Here is a 24,518-nt window from a genome sequence, read left to right on the forward strand (position 1 = left end):
CCGTATATACCTTCTTATAGACTTTAAATATCCATGATTTCCTCTTCTTGCAGCACCCAGGTTGATCGTGGGGGAGTTCCCATCAGCAAATCTTAAAGGGGTTGTCTGGTTGACTTAAAATAATTTTAAAAAACACGTATTTACCCTCCTCGGCCTCAGCAATCCAACGCTGCAGCCCCGTGATTCTCCCGATCTCACGGAAGTCAGGTGACTGCTGCCTGCCAATCAGAGGCCACAGTGTCACTGCCCATTCTCCTGGCGTCAATGCTCACATCCTGGGTGCGACATGATGCCAGGAGCTTCGGAATGCTAAAGCTGGGGCTTCTGATTGGCAGGCAGTGGTCACCTGACTTTCCAGGTCAATAGAGACTGGGAGAATCATTGGGCTGTTAAGCTGGATCACTGGGGCGGAGGAGGGTAAATACGCATTTGTTTTAGGTCAATTGGCTCTAAATGTAATAGATGAAGTTGTAACCAAAGAACCTCTTTAAAGGGAACCTGCCTAAAACACTTCTTCTGTAGAAGTCTATGGGAGAGCATGGGACTCTGGGAAGAGTTGGATTTTCGGCTGACAAGCGGACTTTAGTGGCGGGCAATGCGGGAACCAGATAGCGGTTGAGTATGGAACCAGATAGTGGGTGAGTATGGAACCAGATAGTGGGTGAGTATGGAACCAGATAGCGGGTATGAAAAATACATCACCCAGCTCCCTGTCACTTGCCCTAACTTACCCCTGGATTTAAATGGGCTCATTCACATGTGCAATCGCCTGAAAAAGTACATGGCGCGCTATCTTTGTACATGTTACCGTATTTCTCTGAAAATAAGACACTATCTTGTATTAATTTTTGCCCCAAAAGAGGCACAGTGTCTTATTTTCAGGGGATGTCTTAATACTTACCTAGTAAGCGGCGTCTGGGTCCCTCACACTGTTCTCCGGCGCTGCTGCAGGCTTCCGTGTAGTCCTCAGCGCTAAGCAAGCATCCACTTCCTGGTAACGGGGCTTGCATACCCCGCCTCCAGCAGGAGATCGCTGTGATTGGTTAAGGAATGCTGCGTCAGAGCCAATCAGAGCCTCGATGAACGAATGACAGCCATTCAATAATGTCATTCAATGAATGGCTGTGATTGGTTAATGGAGTGCCGGCTCTGATTGACTGAGGTGGCGTTCGATGAATCAATCAGAGCAATCGCTTGATGGAGGCGGGAGATTCAAGCCCACAACCAAGAAGAAATGCTGTCGGCGTTCAGGACTACATGGAAGCCTGCAGCAGCGCCGGAGACCAGCGCAAGGGACCCGGACGCCGCCTTCTAGGTATTACTTTTTTTAATTTTATGTAGTGTAGTTAGGGCTTATTTTCAGAGAAGGACTTATATTTTAAGCCATCCCCCGAAAATCAGGGTGGGACTTATTTGTGGGAAAACACGTTACGTACTGTAATAATAGCCCATTTAAATCAATGAAGAAAGTTAAAAATAAAAAACTTTATCTGCGCTTCTTAGGAATTGCCTCATTTTCCAAAAGCCTCTGGATGACCCAAATCCAAAAAGGGAAGTTTATTTACATAAATAAAATCCAGAGGTGATTAACCTCTCTTTTGCAGAAACAAACCAATAAAACATCCAATAACCCTGCGCAACGCGTTTCGGCGTTAACAAACGCCTTTATGAAGAATAATAATCTCTAAAACTGGTCACTATATATAATAAATGTAACCTTTTGCAATCCAATTTTGGATTCAGAGTTTCTTAGAGGGCTTTCTCTTTCTGCCATTATATAATGGCGCCATCTGCTGGCTAGAGCCAGTACTGCGGTATGTGACATGCTGGAGAGGCAGCCGACAACGGAGGGGCCAGTAATCTACAGTAAGAATACCCTGCCGGACGTCTTCCGACATCAGAGCTGTACAACCTCCAATCAGAATGTCTTCAGACGTCAGACAGTGGATTGGAAAGGGTTAACCATGTGAGCTGTTAGGAGAGGACCAACCTCTATTCCGCTCCGGGGTGCAGCGCCATTTTCAGCGTTCACCATCCAGTGATGTCATCACAATGCTGCTGGAACGCTCAATGCGCTCCACGGAGCATATCACATGACTGCATCCCTCCGTGACGCGGCCACTCCTATTCAATCTTATGGAGCGCAAGCTGCGTGTCACCGGACTGTGATGCGGGGCTCTAGAGTGGCACGTGACTCCTCAATAATGAGGACATCTCAATACTGCTGAAACGCTCCGTGCGCTCCACGGAGCGTGCCATGTGACCGCAAACCACTGCGTCACAGCGGATACACCAGTCCCCAAAGGTCTCAATGATTCTTTAGAAAAATTATGAAAAATTATTAAAAAAAAAAATTATGAAAAATCATGAGAGGGATATTTTATGATCATTCCGGGTATATTTATGTTTAAATTGTGTTTATACATATATGAGCGTTGTGTGCACAGATAGTCCCCTACTTGCGAACATTCGATTTACGAATTTCGCAAGATACGAACAATCTGTCCTGCACAGTATGATGTCATGCTATGGCATTACATCATACTGTGCAGGGATCGGGCAGGCTTCTATCAAGCCTATCCGGTCACATCACGGGACACTGTGCGGTTGCTAGGCAGCCGGGGACCTCCTGAAAGGCCCTAGGGCTGTCTATGCAGAGCGCCTATCAAGCCGTGCGCTTGATAGACACTCTGCATAGGCAGCCCTGGGGGCTTTCAAGAGGCCCCGGCTGCCTAGCAACCGCACAGCGCCCCGCGATCTCATCGTGGGACGCTGTACGGGCCCCCTGAACATCAGGTGCAGGCTGTTCCTTACAGCGGGCACCCGGCGGCGGCAGTTCCGACGAGCCGCGCCGCTCGTCAGAACTGTTAACACTTTAAATACCAGTCAGAGCGGTATTTAAAGTGTTAACAGTTCCGACAAGCGGCGCGGCTCGTCGGAACTGCCGCCGCCGGGTGCCCGCTGTAAGAACAGCCGCCACCCGACGTTGTGTGGAGCGGGATCCACCCGCGATCCCGCTCCATACAACCATTTGTTCGGACTTGCGAACAAAATGGACTTGCGAACAGACTCCTGGAACGGAACCTGTTCGCAAGTAGGGAACTAACTGTATATATTTAGATATTTATATGTACAACATGTATGCTTTAACCCCTTGAGTGGCAGGTTTCCTACCACCCTGTCGTGCCCACCAGGGCAGGTTCTTTAAAATGGTCTAATCATTGAATTTCAACTAATTTTGCAGTTGCGTCTCAAGAGCCATAACTTTTTCCTTTTTCCATTGACATGGCCATATGAGGGCTTGTTTTTTGTGGGACAAGTTGTGATTTCTTAAACAGGGAGGAGGAAAAAAAGAAATGGGGAAAAAAGAAAAAAAGGGGCCATGTCATTAAGGGGTTAAATAACGTATTAACTTCCTTCTCTGGGTCATTACGACGCACGGATACCACATGTGTGATTGTATTTTTGATTTTTTTACAAAGTAAAGGGAGACAAGTGTTTTTATTATTTTTTTATATAATTTTTTACCTTTTTTTTTTTTTTAATTTTTGTTTTTTGTCCCTTTAGGGGACTTCCACAGGGACCCATCAGGACCCCTGATCACATTCCGGGGGTCCGATGGTGACAGCCCTTTACATGCTGCAGTGACAGCCCTTTACATGCTGCAGTCACATAGACTGCAGCATGTAAAGGGTTAACACAGCAGAGATCGGAGGTTTTCTCTGATCTCTGCTGTAAGAGCAGGTACCTAGCTGTCCTCTCACAGCCAAGCACCAAGCTCTCCCTGCCACAGAGACCATGGGCTTGCTTCTGACAAGCCGATGGTCTCTATGGCAACCTGTAAACAAAGCAGGAGACATTAGAAGCAGGAGATTGCCGGTATATCGGCAATATCTTCTGCTGGTTTTTCAAAGCCCTTGCTTTGTTCTCTGTGGGACTGTGCAGGCAGAGCACACTGACACAGCTTGTGGCATTGTGCTCTGCAGCTCCCATAGTGATACACAGCCCGGAAATCTTCCGGGCTATGTCGCTATGAGCAGTGGAGCTCGTCCCGGAAAATTTCCGGGCGTGCCACTCAAGGGGTTAATCTATGTGCATATTTATTCATGATGTGGGGGGTTTTGATAATGTTCATGATGAATCTGATTTTATGTCTATATGAACCTAATGATCCTGTAATAGAATTAGATCTAGTACACAGTGCTGCCGTGTATTTAGGCAGGGAGGGCAGGACGTCTGACATTGGTTCTATACTCGGTTTCCGTTTGTCATTTGGACCCATTCTTTATTTTGTGCATCTTTTAGGTATGTTATACATTTATCCTCCCCCGTGTTTTATGTGAATATTGGTATGTTCTTACGAGTCTTGTTCTGTAAGATTGTATGTAGGGGGCTGTGACACGGTGGTCTGCAGTCACGTGGATTCGGGTCATCCAGAGGTTTTTGGAAAACGAGGTAATTCCTAAGAAGCGCAGATAAAGTTTTTTATTTCATTTTCTTCATTTATATCTTCCCCCGGCCTTTGTAAAAGGAGCGGAGTGTTACTTGGTCCGCAGCTCTCCAGGCGACTGGATATCGGGGAAACCTCGGCAAAGATATCAATATACTTCTACTTGGAGTCAAGGTGCAAGCGGGTCACCATTAGGGGATCACCATTAGGGGGGGTCACCATTAGGGGGTCACCATTAGGGGGCATGTTTGGCACCGGGTGAGTTCAATTACATCCCTTTATATCCATAAAAGTTCTAGTCGGTGTGCGAGGCGCTCTCCTTGATATGTTTCCCATTTAACCCTTTCCAATCCATTGTCTGACGTCTCAAGCCATTCTGATTGAAGGCTGTACAGCTCCAATGTCAGAAGACGTCCGGCAGGGTATTCTTCCTGTAGATTACTGGCCGCTCTGTTGTCCAGGGGGCCTCTCCAGGATGTCCCATACCGCAGTACAGGCTCTAGCCAACAGATGGCGCCATTGTAAAATGATGGAAAGCGAAGGCCCCCTAGGAAACCCTGAATCCAAAATTGGATTGCAAAGGGTTAAATCAATGGAGGAGCATAAATAAGCACAAAAGGCGCAGGATACCGGTGTCTATGCTTGGTTTTCACGCACAAAATCAACATTTGTTTTATTCAATGTGTGTAAATACGCAGCATCCTTGTTTAGGCCGGCGGCACACGGGCGGATTTACATTGTGGTATCTGGAGCGGGCGTCCGCCTCCGGATTCCGCAGCAAGTAGAGCCCATAGCATGCCATGGAAAAGCGTTTTTGCCTGCGGCACGAGCGGAAATCAATTGTGGTTTTCTCCTCGCAGAGGAAAAATTGTAGCATAAATTCGCAATTGATTTCCGCTCGTGTACCGCAGTGGAATCCGACCGATGATCCCGCGGGTACCTGTCTTTTCTTCTTTTCTGTACTGCGGATGGTCCCTCCCCCCTCTCTAAAAAAGAAAAAAATGTAATAAAAGTTCTACAACACATTGGATGTACCCCAGCGGGCCGTTAAAAGTACAACTCATTGAAAAAAAAACCCTTGTACGGCTGTCGGCGAGTTATGGTTCTTGCAATGCGACAATGACAGTCGCCTGGTCCGTAAGGCACAAAATAGTCCGGTCACTACGGTGTTAAAGGGGTAAGTACATGGTGTCCGGCACGGTCTATGGTGTCCCTGACCGGCAGGTTACGGTGGCGCCTGAATGTAAAGGTGCGTTTATTTGCTCCCTGGAATCTGCTAGGGTACTATCACATGTAGCGAGGAATCGTTTGCCTGAGCGAAGGAACAAACGATGACGCCGTTCGCTCGGGGCGGTCAGTTTAAACGCAAAGATAAAGCGTTCATCATGCAGTTCGCTGTATAAGTGAATGAGAACGACTGAACGCGCGCTGCTTGAATGACGAACGGAAAGCGAACGATTCTCATTGGTCGTTCAGTCGTTGGCGCTCCTCTAAACCCAACGAGTTCCATCTAACAGCCCCCTTAGGAATTCTCTATGGAAAATGCTAGTCTCATCCCCGGGCTGCACACACAACGCCACTACACTGCAAGCGCCACACAGAAGTAGTCACAGAAATGCTTAGCAACCAATAGCAGCCAGGGGTCTGATGCGCAAAGCTAAAACAACCAATCAGCAGTTCCAGAAGGCGGGTCTTATGTAAATATTCCATCAGCCAATGAGGGCCGGCTACGCTATCATACGAAAGCACAAATCAGATGGCAGCGCTGAATCGCGCCAGCCAATCGGAGGCCGCGGCGGGGAGCGATGAAGATGGCGGGAGGAGAGGAGTTGCTGAAGGCGGCTGAGCTGTTCGAGCGGCTGCAGGTGACCGGTCTGTAGAGAAGGCGATGCCGCTTGCGGGGCGTGCTGGGACTTGTAGTTCTACAACAGTTCTGGAGAGTGATCCTAAGAGAAGGGAGTTGGAATGGTGATGTTTAACCCCTTCATCTCCCAGTTATGCTATAAGTGCTGGGACTTGTAGTTCTCCCACAATGCACTGCTGCTGGGGTCTCGCTGATAGTTGTCAGGTTTTGATGATTTCCAGGCGGAGTAACTGAGGGCCCTGGCTTACCCCATTAGGTTGTATGTTGCCTGCATGTGATACACAGTAACATACGTGTTTTACGCCCCGCGGCCGGGCTCCCTGCAGTTTATCATTGCCAGAGGCCCCCATGTTGTGGCCCATGGGAATTGCGCAAAATATCTGTGCCAGCATATCTGCAGCGCGTTCTATCTCTGTGTGTATTACACGTGCGGATATGGCAAGATGGTGTGTGGCCGCAGCGCGTGTTATAGTGCACCGGCTGTCTGAGCCGCCTGCAGGCTATCATGGGGCGTATCAGGCGCCAAAGTAAGACGGAGAGTCTTAAACACGGCCGCCGAAGGTGAGCGCTCGTTCACTGGTGGCTGCGTGTCACCTAAAAGTAGTCGTGGGTTGACCAACCCCTTTAAGACCCGGTGCGGTACGTATACGGCGCTCGGTCCCATCCGATAGCAAAAAATACGGCGAGGGATTAAAGCCTCTGCTGCTGCAGTCACACAGGTCGGGGCCTCAGCTGTTAGTCCCAGCCGAGGACCCAGAGGAGAAGTGAGTAACGGGGAGCTACATGCTGAGAGGACGGGGAGCTGCATGCTGAGAGGACGGGGAGCTGCATGCTGAGAGGACGGGGAGCTGCATGCTGAGAGGACGGGGAGCTGCATGCTGAGAGGACGGGGAGCTGCATGCTGAGAGGACGGGGAGCTGCATGCTGAGAGGACGGGGAGCTGCATGCTGAGAGGACGGGGAGCTGCATGCTGAGAGGACGGGGAGCTGCATGCTGAGAGGACGGGGAGCTGCATGCTGAGAGGACGGGGCGCTGCATGCTGAGAGGACGGGGCGCTGCATGCTGAGAGGACGGGGCGCTGCATGCTGAGAGGACGGGGCGCTGCATGCTGAGAGGACGGGCGCTGCATGCTGAGAGGACGGGGCGCTGCATGCTGAGAGGACGGGGCGCTGCATGCTGAGAGGACGGGGCGCTGCATGCTGAGAGGACGGGGCGCTGCATGCTGAGAGGACGGGGCGCTGCATGCTGAGAGGACGGGGCGCTGCATGCTGAGAGGACGGGGCGCTGCATGCTGAGAGGACGGGGCGCTGCATGCTGAGAGGACGGGGCGCTGCATGCTGAGAGGACGGGGCGCTGCATGCTGAGAGGACGGGGCGCTGCATGCTGAGAGGACGGGGCGCTGCATGCTGAGAGGACGGGGCGCTGCATGCTGAGAGGACGGGGCGCTGCATGCTGAGAGGACGGGGCGCTGCATGCTGAGAGGACGGGGCGCTGCATGCTGAGAGGACGGGGCGCTGCATGCTGAGAGGACGGGGCGCTGCATGCTGAGAGGACGGGGAGCTGCATGCTGAGAGGACGGGGAGGTGCATGCTGAGAGGACGGGGAGCTGCATGCTGAGAGGACGGGGAGCTGCATGCTGAGAGGACGGGGAGCTGCATGCTGAGAGGACGGGGAGCTGCATGCTGAGAGGACGGGGCGCTGCATGCTGAGAGGACGGGGCGCTGCATGCTGAGAGGACGGGCGCTGCATGCTGAGAGGACGGGGCGCTGCATGCTGAGAGGACGGGCGCTGCATGCTGAGAGGACGGGCGCTGCATGCTGAGAGGACGGGGCGCTGCATGCTGAGAGGACGGGGCGCTGCATGCTGAGAGGACGGGGCGCTGCATGCTGAGAGGACGGGGCGCTGCATGCTGAGAGGACGGGGCGCTGCATGCTGAGAGGACGGGGCGCTGCATGCTGAGAGGACGGGGCGCTGCATGCTGAGAGGACGGGGCGCTGCATGCTGAGAGGACGGGGCGCTGCATGCTGAGAGGACGGGGCGCTGCATGCTGAGAGGACGGGGCGCTGCATGCTGAGAGGACGGGGCGCTGCATGCTGAGAGGACGGGGCGCTGCATGCTGAGAGGACGGGGCGCTGCATGCTGAGAGGACGGGGCGCTGCATGCTGAGAGGACGGGGCGCTGCATGCTGAGAGGACGGGGCGCTGCATGCTGAGAGGACGGGGCGCTGCATGCTGAGAGGACGGGGAGCTGCATGCTGAGAGGACGGGGAGCTGCATGCTGAGAGGACGGGGAGCTGCATGCTGAGAGGACGGGGAGGTGCATGCTGAGACACAGAAGGGTTTCCTTGACGATGCGGAGCCGGCTGAGCCCGGTCCCGGAGTCAGGCCTCATGCACGCGGGCAGATTTGCAGAGTTCGCGGCGGGCGTTTCCTCCGGGCTCCGCAGCTAATACCGCCCACAGCTATGGAGGAGCGGCTCTTCCTGCACACGAGCGCAGAACCATTGCGGTTTCTGCTTGCAGAGGAAAATCGCACCTTGCTCCGTTTTTGCACGGCTTCCACGCAGACGGCTTTCATTGAAGTCAACAGAAGCCGTCCGATCCGCAGCTCGCCCGCAATTGCCGCTGTGGAAAGGTCGCAGATTCCGCGTCATTGCCTGGTGACGGCGCGGGAAAAGCAGGAGATAAAAAAGAAAAACCACATGTACTGCGCAGAGAAACTGGAGGAGCCCGGGGGGCGGGACTGAACCCTCACATTACACATCATGAATAATAATAGCGCCAGAGTCACGGGAGACCAATCACAACTGAAGGGGAAAAAATATGGCTGTAACTCCACCCCCAAAACAGCCTGGTCCTTAAGGGGTTAATCATCGTCTGATGTAAGCAGATAATCGCTGTCTCTCATGTCCATCCAACAACTTTTCAGGGCGGTGAGCGCCCCCTGCTGATTGATTTCTGCCTCTTTTTTAGGCCATTTTGCCCCTCCCACTTAATGCTGATTGGTCCCTGTAAACGCATAAATACACGCAAGTGATCCGCGACTGAACGGTCCCTGCTGGTCTGCGAACGAACACGTTGCTGCGGGCTGGTTGGTTTTGGTCCAGCGAGGGACTACGCTGTTTACTTGTAGACCGCTCGCACGTGTTTATGTGGACTACCCAATGATGAGCGTGCGTTGGGGAGGGTCGAAACTGAAAATGCATGCCTGCCAAAGAACCTCCCACCCCTAACTAGTCGGAAAAACTATATTTTAGCCCCCCGTGTCAATGATTGCAGCGGTCCATTTAGCTGTTATGAAATGGAACAAATGAAGATGGAACAATACCTCCGCAGCGCCACCTACTGGATGGCAGCATTCCTGCAAATCCATGTCAGGCCCTTTATACAGGTCTGTAAAGCAATGATTGGGAACTGGAAGCCGTACAACAATCGCTCGGTGTAAAAGGCGTCCCATGTGACAGCGCTGCATCTGTGTGGCCCAAAGCCCCTACTGACGTATAATGGGGTCTTGCATGGCCCAAGTAACCTTATACATGGATGGTGGGGAGTAACGATCAGGACGTTGTGTAACGCAGGTTTTCCGGCTGTGATGTGGTTGTATTTTAGCACCCATATTATACTTGCGCCCCCGTATCCCCTTAATTCTGGCTTAAAGGGGTATTCCCATCTCAGCACGTTATCCCCATTCACAGGATAGGCAATAACTTGCTGCTTGGTGGGAGTCCGACTAGTGGGACCCTCGCTGATCCTGATATCCCACCCTGAAGCTCTAGCAGTGGAGTCCCTGCATGCTTGCCTTCAGTGGGACCCCCAGAGATTGCCGAGTTCAAGCACTCCGCTAACTCCAGTGGTCCCATTGAATTGAAGGGAGCGGACATGCATGAGATGTAATAGGCGGGACGACCCCTTTAAGCTGCCCACCCCACACAGAGCTCTGGTGGCTTGTCAATCATCCGGTGGTCTGTTCATACATACAAACCCGCTAGCAACAAATCAGACTAAACTGGCCAACGCAAGACGAAGCTTAAGAAAAGTCTGAAAACCAAAGTCCGTGTGCCCAAAGTATCAAATTCAGCCGATCCTGCCGTACGGTTATGGATTTAGCCGACCATGCTTGAAGTTTTCCGACTTTATGGATCACATTGTTTTTGCAGACTAAGGCTGCCGTTGGCCGCCACAAACAATAGTAAAGCTCTGTGCCGGCCGGGCAGAGGCCTAAAGGACACACATCTGGCTGGTGTTGGGTGAAGGGAGACTTATGGGTATCACAGGGGGAACAAGTGTTCCTAAAGTGTCCTAACTTCGTATATACATTCGGTTGCTTATCGTGTTGTGATTCGGATGCCCATGCCAGTCTCCAATGCCAACTGTCAGAACCGCATGTATCGATCTGCAGGCTGCTAACATGTAACTGTTGCTTCTACTCTTACAGAAGTTGTCTTGCCCGGCTCTTGAGGGAGTCTATGTGACGGAAGCGCAGAATATTCACGAGCTCCTCTGCACCCCGTCTGCTCATCGCCTGGACATCCTGGAATGGATCTGTACAAGGTAGCGCCCACAGCGTCGTAGACCGCATACTGGTTCTGTTATCCTCTATGGAGGAGATGCCTTGTATGGAGCCTTTAAAGGGGTATTTCTGTCTCAGTAAGTTAGCCCCTATCTGCTGGATAGGGGATAACTTCTTGATTGGATGAGGTCTGACTCCTGGGAGTCCGGCCAATCACCAGATATTCCCTGGTGGATCCCAAAGTTTTAACAGCTCTGGCGGCCACTCCAATTATTTCAATGGGACCGCTGGAGATTGCCAAGAACTTGAACTCTGCTATATCTTGCAGTCCCATAGAAGTGAATGGAGCGGTGGAATATACGTGGCTACTGCTGTCAAAACTTCAGGCCACATTGGGTATAACATCTTGGGATTGATGGGGTTCCCAGCGGCCAGACCGCCACCAATCAGGAAGTTATCTCCTATCCTGTAGCTAGGCAGTAACTTGCTGAGATGGGGGTTGTCCATGATTACTGAGACATGGCTGCTTTCTTTCACGAACAGCACCACACTTTTCCATGGGTTGTGTCTGGTATTGCAGCTCAGCTTCAGTGAAGTGAATAGGGATGAGCTGTAATACCACACAAACTGTGGACAGGTGCCGTGTGGTTTTTGGAATGCAGCGGCCATATTTTTCTCACCTTGGACTACCTCTTGATTCTATTACATTTCTAGTATGATATCAGAGGACACCAACGTTTCCGTCCTTGAAGTCGCTTCTTTAGATACCCCTTTAATTAGTCTATCGCTGATCAAAAGTTTATTAATGGACTATCAGTATGGCCCTACCGATCAGATATCAGCTGATGCAGCCCATAGACAAGAGTGACGCGGTTTCTTGAAACACGCATACTTTTATATTTGTTCATTGATGACTTTTTAATTGCGAATTGCCTCTAAATCAGTTGGACAGCAGATAAGGGTAGAGCAGAGGACAACCTTCTACAGGCAAATAGGAAGATGGAACAATGCCTCAGCAGCACCACCTATGGGAAGGCAGCATTCCTGCAAGTCAATGCCAGACCTTTTTAACAAGTCTTGTAGCAATGACTGGGAATATAAGCCAAAGCCAGAATCTTCTCCAGAAGGAAAAGATCTGGTTTTGGCTTATATTCCCAGTCATTGTTACAAGACTTGTTAAAAAGGTCTGGCATTGACTTTGCAGGAATGCTGCCTTCCCATAGGTGGTGCTGCTGACACATTGTTCCATCTTCCCACCATTTACATATAAACCCCCCCCCCCCCCCCCCCCCCCCCCGATACAATTGACATGCCGCAGCTTTGAATTCCGTGCGGCATGTCCATTTTAGCCCGGCTTGGCTGCAACAGGATCTCTGCAGCATGTGAATGATATTTTTGCAAATCTCGCCCACTTTGCTGGGTAAGCTCGGCCTTAAGATTGCCGGCGGAAAGTCTGCATGGAAATTCTGCAGCAATTCCGCCCCGTGTGAACCTGGCCTTATAGCAATCTGACAAGAACAGCCATAGCTGCAGTTGACGACAACCCCCAAAAATGTTACACACCTGCAGCAAACAATCATCATGTCACCAACCAGTGCTAAAGGGAGTTCAGCAGTGACATCCTGAGGCTTCCATAGCAGAGAATTGGGTTTTCAGCTATTGCCTTTCCTCTGATCAGTAAAGGCAGAGAGACTTGCATACAGACTACAGTAGTGGCCATGGGTAATAGTTGGACATCAGAAGTGATGTATCCCAGTGAGCGCTCGCTGCTGGATTCCAGCCCAGATCCAGTCATTACAAACTCTAATTATTAGTCGTGAAACCTCTTCCACGTCAAAGTGAGCGGTCGTCATTCTGCTGTACGATCCTGATATTAATAACGTGCTGCATCCACCGGTACAGGAATGTGACGTGTTGGTCTTCTCCCTACGCAGAGCTTACCCCCCTCTTCAGGACCTCTTCTCTACTTTGAAAGAATCTCAGGCAGAATTAAAAGTGAAAGGTAACGTTCTCACATTGCATTTTGTATACTTTAATATTACATCATAGATCTAGGAATCTATTACAAGATTCATCTCTGATGTATGATGAAAGGAATGCTTACATCAGGAGTGTAATGAGAACACCTCAGATTGAAGCCAAGACGGCGATCAGCTTGGCCGTACCTTACAGCATCCACCATGAATGACTATGTAGTAACTTGTCTCTCCCTTCCAGTCCTCTGTGGGGTCTGTAGACCCTCGTAGGTCAGATGGAAAGGGTTGTGTTCAAAGATCATTTGTCATCAGGCTAAACCCCATTTACTTGTAAGGTGCTACTATAAGTGGAGACGACTACTCCTGCTCTTCAGTGTCCCTAAATCTCATTGTAGCCGCAAATGGCTTACAAAACAACGGCCCCTCTCGGCCTGACTGGTTGGGAGTCGACCGTGTGGCTGAATCCGCAGTAGTTTTGATGCGCCTGCAAGGTCTGATTTCAGCCAATCTAGTCATGAGGCGACCGTTTTCCGTGTGGCACACAGCCAGACCTGGATTTAGTGATGCTGATCGTGGTGTGTAGTAGCATCTAGATTCTGTAGGATGCTCTTAGTAAGGGTGAAATTCAGTTCTCTATATGGAACTAGAAAAAATGAAACCACAATTTTTTTTTTCTGCAATTAAAAAAAAAAAAAAAAAGTTCCTAATATGCCCTAAAATATCTGGCATCCTTATGACCACAATAACCTTCTATTTACTTGGTGTAAGTCAATGAAAGGGAGGGTAGAAAACAGAATTGACTAGGGAATTTGTACCCCCTAAAATAAAGTAAGAAAGATTGAATACAAATGCAAAAAAAATTCCTGCCATTTACCCCTTAAGCACACGTCTAATTTGTATTAAATTTTTTTGTCATTTTGTTTTATCCTCACCGTTTAAAAAAACAATAAAGAATAAGTATTTTTGTTAAAAAAATCATTAGAAGCCGAGTCCAATGTTCCCCGCTTGAAGAGGGCTGCAGCCAAACGTGTGCACTGCCACTTAAACTTAAGTGTAGGGAACTGATAGAGGTAGTGGAGCGCTGTACTCTATGTTGGACATTCCCATAGAGGCTAAATGGAGCAGCAGCATGCATTCTCGATTGCTGCTTCATTCACACATGTGAACCCCACCCCCCTTTTTTTCGGCATTGGGATTCATCTCCAGCGATCAAACATTTTATCTTGTGGTTAGGTGACAAGTGACAATCTTGGGACAACCTCTCTTATGTGGATATTCTCATTTCATACATTTATGGCATATAAATGTCTAATAGAGGCGAGTCTTCACCACCTTTTGCCAGCCTAGGGGTCCTCCCAACCTGACTTGCCTCCATGACCCCCAGAGGTAGGGATTTGAGAAGTGGCCTATTAGCTGTTCTACGCTTTAACTTCAGTAGAAAGTAATGGGAGTTACAGAAACAGAGTAGCGCAGTCAGGTGGCAGCAGAATTTGTAGCTGGTCCCATCTTGCATCACTGAGGGTCACTTGTAGAAAAAGTGTCTTCTGCAACAGAAAACGACTTTTTGTGCAAGTAGCAACCTGTACGGAGAGGGTCATCAGCATCACAAGAGGTCAAGTGATTACTAGATGACTCGAAAGTACTTGCCTTCAAAACGTACTAAGAGGAGATTCGTACTAAGAACAGATTCCACAACATTATGTAATGTACTAATTACACTATGGATCGTTTTACTGTAGGAAACTTGGGCTTTGAAGAAAGCCCTTCATAGCGCAGCGGCAACAATGAGTAGAGGCACTTGTTGGGTATGGCTCTCTTCAACGCGCCAATAATAACGTCTGTCTGTCGCCACAATTTGTGGTTTTGACCGTTGAGCTAGAGTAACAAGGATAAACCTGTATGTAGTTCTACTATAATGACTAATAGTGGGATGTAACAATGGGATATTCAGGCCATGTTTAGGAGTTGTGAGACTGGTTGTATTGCTTCAGTAAAACCCTGTTCCCCATGCTATAACACAACTAACCAGCTCTCACCGCTGTGTGCCACACTGCCGCTCTGTGCCTCCCTTCTGACGTCACGTTTACAGGCTACCCCAGCATGTTTATGGGAAGTCCCAGGTGCTGCAGCCAATGACAGAGCTCAGCGTTGGACCACTGAGCTGTCATTGGCTGCAGTGCCTGTGACCTCCCGTAAACCAGGCAGGACTGCAGTCTGTAAACAAAAGTTGAGGACCGAGCAGTACTATGGGAGTATACGCTGACTGGTGGTTGTTATATGCGTAACGGGGTTTACTGAGAAAATAAACTGACACCCCCTTTAACTGTTGCACAATAATATTATGACAAATCCGATATAAGTATGTAATATAAACTCTGTAATCTGTAGCATAATTTTGTTGATGTTTGTATTTATGTATTGCAGAGATGGCAAAACTTGGCTTTGAGCTCATGTTGTGTCACCCCGATGATGTGGACCTTATAACGGTACGTGACTGTCAATAGATCAGTGGCGATCGACTATTTATGGCATTCACAGTAATGTTCTACTAGGTTTCTACACAAGAGAGGAAACCATTTAGTGCTGTGGAAAAAGTATTTGCGCCCCACAATCCTGTTATTTAAATGAGTATTCTCAAAATCTAAAGTAATTCCCTATCCACCACTGAGATCCCAACCAAACCCGAGAACAGGGCTCCAGTGTCCCCTCTCCTGTCACAGTGGGGTATGCTTCGCCCATGGAGCAATGGCCGAGTATTCACCAGCCGCAGCTTCATTCACTTCAATGGGGCTGTCAGAAATTGCAGTATGCTTGTATGTCGGCTATCTCCGCAGTCTCATTGAAAGTGAATGGACTTTCACCATGCGTTCGCGGCCATCGTTGCATTCAGTCTCCTTTTCACTGTGGGGAGTGGAAGGGGGTTCATGGGATGCCCTTTCTTGGTATCTATGGGGGTCCGGGTGGTGAGACCCACACTGGTCATAAAGTTATCCCCTATCCTATGGCTAAGGATTAGCTTTAGATTTTGGGATAACCACTTCAATTGTTACTGACCCTGTCGGGTCTTGTATGGACAGACGTATAATTGGGAGGAACACGACTGGTTTTAGGTAAAGATGACAAATGTCATGTTGAAGCATCAGTGGAGGTCCGGGCGCCGAGACCACTGCTGATTGCTGACATAAAGGGGCTGCAGCGCTGTGCCCCGCAGCTGTCTGTTGGCTGCTCTTGGCAGCTGAAGATGTAAGCATAGATTCTTTTTTTTTTTTTTATATATATTTTTTTTTGTGTCCATCTTCAGCTAGTGAAAGGAGCCAACAAGCAACTATGACGTCCAAAGGGGCTCAGCGCTTGAGTGAGCGCTACTTCCTCTTCATTTCAGCAATCGGTCAATCAGCTGGGGAACCAACTTGGCACCCTGACCCCCACTTCCGCGTATTGCTCTGACAAGTCAAAATTTTGTGGGTTTTTTGGTTTTTTTGCTTTTTATTGAAGCTCAGTTACTCTTTAAGAAACTACATTATGTAGCCCTCACCTCATCCGTATAAACGTTATTACCTATGGCAGGAGTACTTGCAGGTGACACTTTGCTGTGCGTGTGACACGTGTTTTCTGTGTAATGTTCCAAAAAAAACACCAGTCGCTATTACTTATGTAATAAAGTATCTAGAGAGGGGCGCATTCTTGTATGATGTGTCGTGCCTTAAAGGGTTTCCTCCCATAATGCTTTATGTATTCTACAGGGAAATGTTAGTCCAAGCAGACAGCTGGTGTTCATGGGACACTTGCTGGATATTATTCAGACTTGTGAGGATGCGTTCGCCAACTCTGAGTCCGTAACGCCAGGGTAAGTGATTGTTTCCATTCTTTACCCTAATGGAGTTTCTGACCGGGATGCGCACGCCGTGGCCTCCCACCGGGTCTGTGACCGGGGTGCGCGCGCCGTGGCCTCCCACCGGGTCTGTGACCGGGGTGCGCGCGCCGTGGCCTCCCACCGGGTCTGTGACCGGGGTGCGCGCGCCGTGGCCTCCCACCGGGTCTGTGACCGGGGTGCGCGCGCCGTGGCCTCCCACCGGGTCTGTGACCGGGGTGCGCGCGCCGTGGCCTCCCACCGGGTCTGTGACCGGGGTGCGCGCGCCGTGGCCTCCCACCGGGTCTGTGACCGGGGTGCGCGCGCCGTGGCCTCCCACCGGGTCTGTGACCGGGGTGCGCGCGCCGTGGCCTCCCACCGGGCCTGTGACCGGGGTGCGCGCGCCGTGGCCTCCCACCGGGCCTGTGACCGGGGTGCGCGCGCCGTGGCCTCCCACCGGGCCTGTGACCGGGGTGCGCGCGCCGTGGCCTCCCACCGGGCCTGTGACCGGGGTGCGCGCGCCGTGGCCTCCCACCGGGCCTGTGACCGGGGTGCGCGCGCCGTGGCCTCCCACCGGGCCTGTGACCGGGGTGCGCGCGCCGTGGCCTCCCACCGGGCCTGTGACCGGGGTGCGCGCGCCGTGGCCTCCCACCGGGCCTGTGACCGGGGTGCGCGCGCCGTGGCCTCCCACCGGGCCTGTGACCGGGGTGCGCGCGCCGTGGCCTCCCACCGGGCCTGTGAGGGCTTCTTCACATCATGTGGAACCATGTTCTTTTTGTAAATTTCCGAACGGGTTCTCAGTCCTGTTCAGGAACCCATAAATGTAGGCCTTGTTCATACTACCTGTGTTAGGCATACATATTGTAAGTATGTGCTAAGTGTAAAGAAGTATGCCTTTTTTGGCTTTCATCCATAGACCCATTCACTTCAAAGTTAGAAAAAGAAACTTATAATATGAAGGAAGGGGAATTACATAATTTTCATATTTATAAAAACTGGTAGTTTGATGGGGGAGGACAGAATAGTATAGTAAGCCCGCAACCCACCGACACCACTGCAGTGTGATCAGGGGGTGCTGATGGGCTAGCAAGGCAACATCAAAATCACTGTATACTTCAGTATTGCCGTATGTAGTACAAGTGATCAGATAACTGGCAGTTCGGGTCCCTTGTGGGGCCTAAATAAAAGTGGAAAAAATAATTAAATCCCAGTTCCCAAAAATTGATCAAAAAGTTTTGTTTCCCAAAATGGTGGTAATAAACTACAGCTCCCACCGTGCAAAAAAAAAACCAAAAATAAATTCTCAGATCTCAGAATACGGCAATGAAAAGCAATTTTTTTAAAAAGAAAATGTTGTTCACTTTTAAAAAATAGAGAAACTTAATCCAAATAAATTTGGTATAGTCGTAACCGTACCGCGCCATAGCACAGCGTTCAGATGTCATTTATAGTGCACTGCGAACAGTGTGAAAACGTGATCCATAAATGGCGCAGTTCTGTTTTGTTTTTGTTTTTTTTTTGTTTTATTTCTCCCCACTCAGAAATTTGTAAGTGGGTTTTTTTTTTTTTAAGATACTACTCAAAAATACTCATATCGCCAAAAACAATGACTCGTACAGCCGTGTCAATGGAATAATTACGTTATGGCTGTGGGAATACACTGGGATGAAAAATCTGTGGTCCTGAAATGGTTAAAGGCCGCAGCTCCTCTTTTCAGATGTGTAACCTTTGCATCGTAAGAATATCTCTTTTCTATTGCAGTGGCGACCGGAACTTTGTTACCTGCACTCGTGAGAATGCGGACCTCTTAAAGGAACTCATCACAAGTCCCCACTTCCAGGCAACCCTGGCACCAGAGTGCAACCCCTGGCCTGCGGACCTGAAGCGTCTGTTAGTCCCAGAGGAGCTGCAGAAAAGGTAACTCGAATATGGGGTTCCTAGCCGTGAATGATGTGCAGCAGCATATTCTGTATCAAGTGCTTCCATAGACCAAAGCGTCCAGAAAAGTCAGTCTTAGTTTTGTAGAAGCAGCGGCACGCTTAAACACAAGCTGTGCCGCTTATCTCCATTCAAGTGAATCGTGCTGAGCTGCAATACCAGGCACAACCAGTGGAAGCAAGCGACACCGTGGGGCTGTACTGTAGTAGCAAAGAAAAATGTATCACAATGCCATCCCTTGCTCTATTAGTGCATAACATCCTAAGGGTGTGACAAGGAAGGGGGGGCTGGAATGGGAGGCTTTTTGACCTGGCGCTCCTGTTCTGGCGACTGTCTGACTGGTATTACAGACTGGCCATTCATGTGAATGCTGGTCCTGTCATACTACGCTTCCACTGCAGGAGAAATCTGTAGCTGGCTGTGAACTCCCCAGCTGATTGCTGGGGTGCAGAGAGCAGGACTTGGGGCGATGCGCTATTTGGGCCCCGCACTCATGGAGGGGTTGTGCTGATACAGCAGCTACACATGAAGGCGTACAGGTCTGCCCGCAGGTCATTCTCTGCTGTGAATCTTCACTGCAGGTTTCATTGCTCTCAATGTAGAGAGACCTTTTTGCTGTGGATTTATGGTGGAAAACGGTCTGTCTGCACTTAAACCTAATTGTATTGTCCTCCTCCCTCCTATTACTGCTGGTTTACCGTCTGTGTGTATATATAGCTAGATATAGAGTCGTTACCTCTTGTTGCCATTTACTGTACACTGTTTCTCACACAGGACCCTTCCTTGCAGCAATGATGACTCCATCAGTCACCACATCCAGGAGTTACAGAAAATCTCATTGCATATTGAAGATCTTAAACATGAGGTACGTTATGCATACAAAGATGACTCCAAACCTTTGCTCTGTTGCCTCATTTACTGCTGGATTATCACTTCTTGTCAGTGGAAAGAGCAGTCCATACCAGCCACAGTGCTGTAAATTGTATAGTGGCAGTGCCTGGTATTGCAGTTCAGTCCCTTTAACATTACATTCGCACAACAATAAACAGTATATAACAGTGCAGATATAAATATATAACACATGCAGTTACACCTGTACCTTCCCCACTTGCATACTTGTACTTTGCACTTGGAGTGCAAAGGAGTTTTCCCATTTCTAATCGTGGGGGGACGCAGTGTTTGTGAAGCTTAAACATGCATACTCTCCTCCTGCTGCGCTCTTCATCCCCATCGCTGCTCCAGTCCTCTGTTTACTTTAGCTGCAGCGGTGATGTGGGTTGTTGACTGCTGCAGCCAATAGGAGGCTGGACAAGGACATTATCGGTGACGTCCCATTAACCTGCATCGAGGCATCTACATTACAAGTGCGCGTGACCTGTTTATGGGATGTCGCCACACCTTCTGGCCATGTGACCTCACCTGTTGCATGCCGTTGTGGTGGTCTGGCGCCATGGTAAATTTATTTTTTATATAGGTTTGGATAGGGGGTGCCCAAAACTATATAGAAGAAATTACTTGGAAAACCTATTTAAACATGAGTCCAGTATGTGTGCCAAGCAGGATTGTCCTGTCTTGTGCTTATAAAATCTGTATGACTCCATACACATTACATATTGATACTTGAAGCTCTTTGGCAAATTTAAAGAGAACCTGTCACTATAGAGCGGTATTGTAATAACTTGTGTATGATCTATAATTTAACACGTTGGTACCCTGACAGTCATACCGCTAAGTGTGACACTGCCTACTAAAATGTGTCAAAGGGGGGCCTAAAGAGAGAACACTCCCTGGTGTGTGTGTGTGTGTGTGTGTGTGTGTGTGTGTGTGTTTTTGTTGTTGTTTGTTTTTGGTCACCTGGTTTGGCACTTTCCACTGTCTTTGTCACTTTGACTATTTAGTTGGCACGATTATGCCCCGTAGTATCTGAACAGACGTTTCGTTGTATATCTTAATGTTACATTCTTGTGGTGTAAAGTGTCCCTTGGAAACCAAAGGTAAGATTTTCACAAGATTTATTTATTTTTTTGTTCCCCATTATGCAGGTTTTACAACTACAGTACCCCAATATTCATCAATGTTTGACCCAATGTTATGTTGTCTTTCTCCTTAGTGCCCGTTCCTCTGCAGCTCTGTGCCCGGGGAGGAAGCTGTCATTCAGAAGCTCAAGTTGGCGCTGACTGACTTCCACCAACTCATTGCAGCTTTTCTTCAGGTATATGAGAATGACTTTCAAGAACACTGCGGACACCCGGCGCCTCCTATGAGCCCCTCAGGCCCTCTCTTCCAATCGGCTCACCAGTTGCTGACTGCATTCTGCAAGGTACATTCATTTTCTATTTCTTACTTGAAGGGGTTGTCATGCCAGAAAATTCATTTTTCCACTGGATAGGTGATAAATGTATGATTGCTGGCACCGCCCACGGGGTCACAGAAGAGTTGCACCCAGAGCCTCCCTCCCTCACCACCCCAGGTGAATGGATCGGCATTGCACACGTGTGACCAACAGTACACTTGTTTCCTATGGAGATAACGGAATGCTGCACATGGTTATCTCCTATAGTAGTGAATGGTGGTAGTCTCACATGCACAGTGGCTTTACATTTACCCAGGAGACCTGGGGGTGTGCCATTCTCATGGTTGTTGGGAATTCCAGCAAACATACCTTTTATCGCCTTTCCTGTGGATAGATCAATTGTTTTTAGTAGTAAAAACCCTTCAATGTTTTCAAGACCAGAGATTTTAATCTTTTTTTTTTTTTTGTCTCAATCTTCCAAGAGCCGAAACTTTGTTTGTTTTTTTCTGTTGGCATATCTAATTTGAGGGCGTGTTTTGTTTTTTTTTGTTTTTTTTTTTCCTACATTTTTATTTTGTCCCACTAGGATCTGAATGTGCGATCACTTGATTGCTTATATAATATACTGAAATATTTTTCTTATTTCTGGAAATTGGTGGTGGTCAGAGATCAGACTCTACCAATGTGATCTCGTGCGTGGCCAAGACATATCAATAAATCATTTTGACTGGATTTTCCTTCTAAATGTATCTGTGCTGTCATCTCCTACTTCTCAGGAAGTTGAAGCAATAGCCCAGTTTATAGAATCTTCCAGAACGATTGAAGGCGTGGTGAAGAAAACGCAGCAAGCGAAGGAGTGCTGGGGAGGAAGCGGCACGGCCACGCTGTGTAAGTAAGCCTATAGTATATAGCGGGGTCATTGCTAGTAGATGGCCAAGCCAATGTCTAAGCTGTAGGCAATAGACTCACATCTAAAGGAAATGGCAGCTGCAGACTCGGCCCGCCAAGACTAGCAGGGTTATGAGCAGGCACAGAATACACCAATAGACGGGGATGTAGCTCTGCATGGATGCCTTTCTCAAACCTTTTCCCTGTTTGTTTTTTGTTTTTGTTTTTTTATGCTGGTGTAAAGCAAATGGGTGACTAAGTACAGCATCGTTGTCACTCAATGTAAGGATAACTTAACATTTTTTTTTTCTTGCGCTGCCAGCGGAGGATGCAGACGACAAGCAGGGTGTCCCCCCGCTTGTCTTCTGCATCCAGCTGTTCCCTGCTCGGGGCGCCTGGCTGTTATACAGCTCGGAGCGGAGGATGCAGAAGACAAGCTGGGTGTCCCTGCTTGTCTTCTGCATCCAGATGTTTTCTGCACGGAGCCCCTGGCTGTTATACAGCCGAGCGCTCCGAGCGGGGTATGGAGAGCACAGCTGGACCGCTCTGTTCTTCATACCCATCCCATTATCAGGGAGCGGGATACAGCTGAAACAATAGTATCAGCTGTATCCTGCTGTGAATCCCTGATAAGGCTCATCATTGTCTTTCAGCACGCTGAAACACAACGAGTGACGGCTTAACGAAAACTGCACAATATCAGTGCAGTTACACACAACGATTATCGCTCAAAAGACGGCTTTTGAGCGATAATCATTGTCTAAATGAGCCTTCACAGGCCAAAAGGGGAACCACTTTTAGGGCCTCAGGTGACAAGACCGTTCATCTAATCACCACAACTCTAATTATTTACATATCTGCCTGAGGTGTAACTGCACACTCGCGGGAGCGATATCTGGCTGTGATTCACGGTCCAAGATCTCCCTCACAATTCTTCAGAAAATCCCCGGATGCGAGGTGTTTTCACATGGAAACAGCCTCGTATCACAGCAGGGCTGAAGAAATCTCCTGCTGCAGCTGTCACAGCCGTGGAAGGAGATGGCGATCTTCTTCCATTGATTTCAATGGGGCCAGCACTGCTGCTGGCAGCCTCACTGAAAACATGGAAACCCCTGGATGCGAGGTGTTTTCATTTGAAAACTACCTCGCATCCCTGCAGGGGTTCCCCTCATATCCACTGCGGCTGTCAGTTTTGGCAGAAGATTGTGCTGTTTTTAGTGCAGCCGGTTACAGCTGCATCGGCTCCTTTGAAATCAATGGGAGAAGATCGCTGACTCAATCCTCTGCTGCAGCCATCACAGCCACAGCAGGGGATAGTGATGTTCTCCTATTGGTTTCAACGGGGGAGACGCTGCTGCCGCCTGCCCTGTTGAAGACAATGGGTGATTTGTTTTCTGCATCGCAATGCGGTGCCATGCAGGGAAACCTTGCAAATGTGAATGACCCCGTTCAAAAGAATCGGTTTCATATTTGCGTCTCGCAACCCACAAATCGCGCATGATTTTATCGCCAGTGTGAAGGCGCCCTAAGATGTAACTGCATGCCGAGTTTTGCAGCAAAATGACAACTTCTAGGGGAGATTTTTCAAATATATTTTTTTTCTTCTGCCACTTCACCTTGACAAACCACAGCCCTGTGTACGGCCTGGGATTCAGCATACCTTGAATACATGTGCCATTTTACTTCACGTTGAAGGACATCCACTTTTGGATTGAGCACTAATAGCATTTATGCTGAAGGCTGGACAGCCGCAGACGTGGCAGCCTGCCTGGGAGTCAGCAATACACTTAATAGGACTATCTCTCCCTCCCATGATAAGCAAGGGACTTGTCACAAGGTGCGACACATTTGGTGCGGCCGTATTATGCTGGAATGAGTGATCTATTTATTCCTTTTTTTTCCCTTTTTCTCTGGTTAGATGAGAAAATCCAGGAACTAAAGCAAAACTACGAGTCCTTCCAGAGCTCGCTGCAAGACTGAGAAAACAAGTGACCGGGGGACCTGTCAGCGGGACTCGAGTCCAGGCTTAAAGTGGCCGCCATTACTACAACTCATCATATCTGCTAGCACTGTAAATGAGGAGCGCCTGTCACTTTAAAAGTCAATCATGAGACAAAATGGCAAAAATTAGTGCAGATTGTTTCCCCCTTTGCTGTGGAGTTCTGCGCTGCCGCCAGGGCTGCAACAGTCACTCCGTGCCATAGGAGTATGTAAGAGGGAAATCTGCACGTGTGCCTCTTTAAGAAGCAAACTATTATGTTTTGCACTGTAAGACTTTGTATTGTACATATATTGTGTGAATGGAACATTGATGCGATATTGTAATATGTGGTCGTAAGGATTAAAAATAAAATAAATATCTCCCTAATTGAGTTTCTTCTTCTAACCTGTTTGAGAGGCCAGATGACATTCTGGATACTCTATAATGAAGAAGAATGTGGCTAGAACAGACCTCTTCAGTACAGGGACTGACTACGATGTCCTAATACTTATACTAGTGAGCATAATCGTATGCAAACAGGTGGGAAGGAATCATCAGATACGTCATGTGACTAAACAGAAAACCGTGACATTTTCTGAGGGCAGACTTTCGCTCTCTGCTCCTCTGACCATTATAATGTCTCATATGTTACACACAACAGGTTCGCTTTTAAATTTGCAGGACCGCTTAAAGTGAATGTCAGCTCAAACAGGCTGTCCAAACTGCAGGCATGAGGCTACGGAGCAGGAGGAGCCGAGCAGATTGATATA

General features: G+C 49.0%; 1 protein-coding gene across 2 annotated transcripts; it reads left to right on the forward strand.

The window, feature by feature from the left end:
• The first annotated feature begins 6,227 nt into the window (after positions 1 to 6,227).
• HAUS7 (HAUS augmin like complex subunit 7) lies at positions 6,228 to 24,139 on the forward strand. 2 transcript variants are annotated; one of them, XM_066580676.1, is made up of 10 exons: positions 6,228 to 6,315; positions 10,748 to 10,863; positions 12,757 to 12,824; positions 15,223 to 15,284; positions 16,542 to 16,645; positions 18,410 to 18,565; positions 19,361 to 19,451; positions 20,697 to 20,906; positions 21,656 to 21,767; positions 23,686 to 24,139. In XM_066580676.1, the coding sequence occupies exons 1-10, from the start codon at positions 6,256 to 6,258 to the stop codon at positions 23,745 to 23,747; spliced, it is 1,041 nt and encodes a 346-aa protein (XP_066436773.1). In that variant the 5' UTR covers positions 6,228 to 6,255; the 3' UTR covers positions 23,748 to 24,139. The 2 variants fall into 2 exon arrangements, with proteins under 2 accessions (XP_066436773.1, XP_066436774.1); XM_066580677.1 differs by lacking the exon at positions 6,228 to 6,315 and adding an exon at positions 6,329 to 6,418.
• Positions 24,140 to 24,518: the final 379 nt, after the last annotated feature.

The sequence above is a fragment of the Eleutherodactylus coqui genome, chromosome 10 (genome assembly GCF_035609145.1).
Source record: "Eleutherodactylus coqui strain aEleCoq1 chromosome 10, aEleCoq1.hap1, whole genome shotgun sequence".
NCBI classification, from domain to species: domain Eukaryota; kingdom Metazoa; phylum Chordata; class Amphibia; order Anura; family Eleutherodactylidae; genus Eleutherodactylus; species Eleutherodactylus coqui.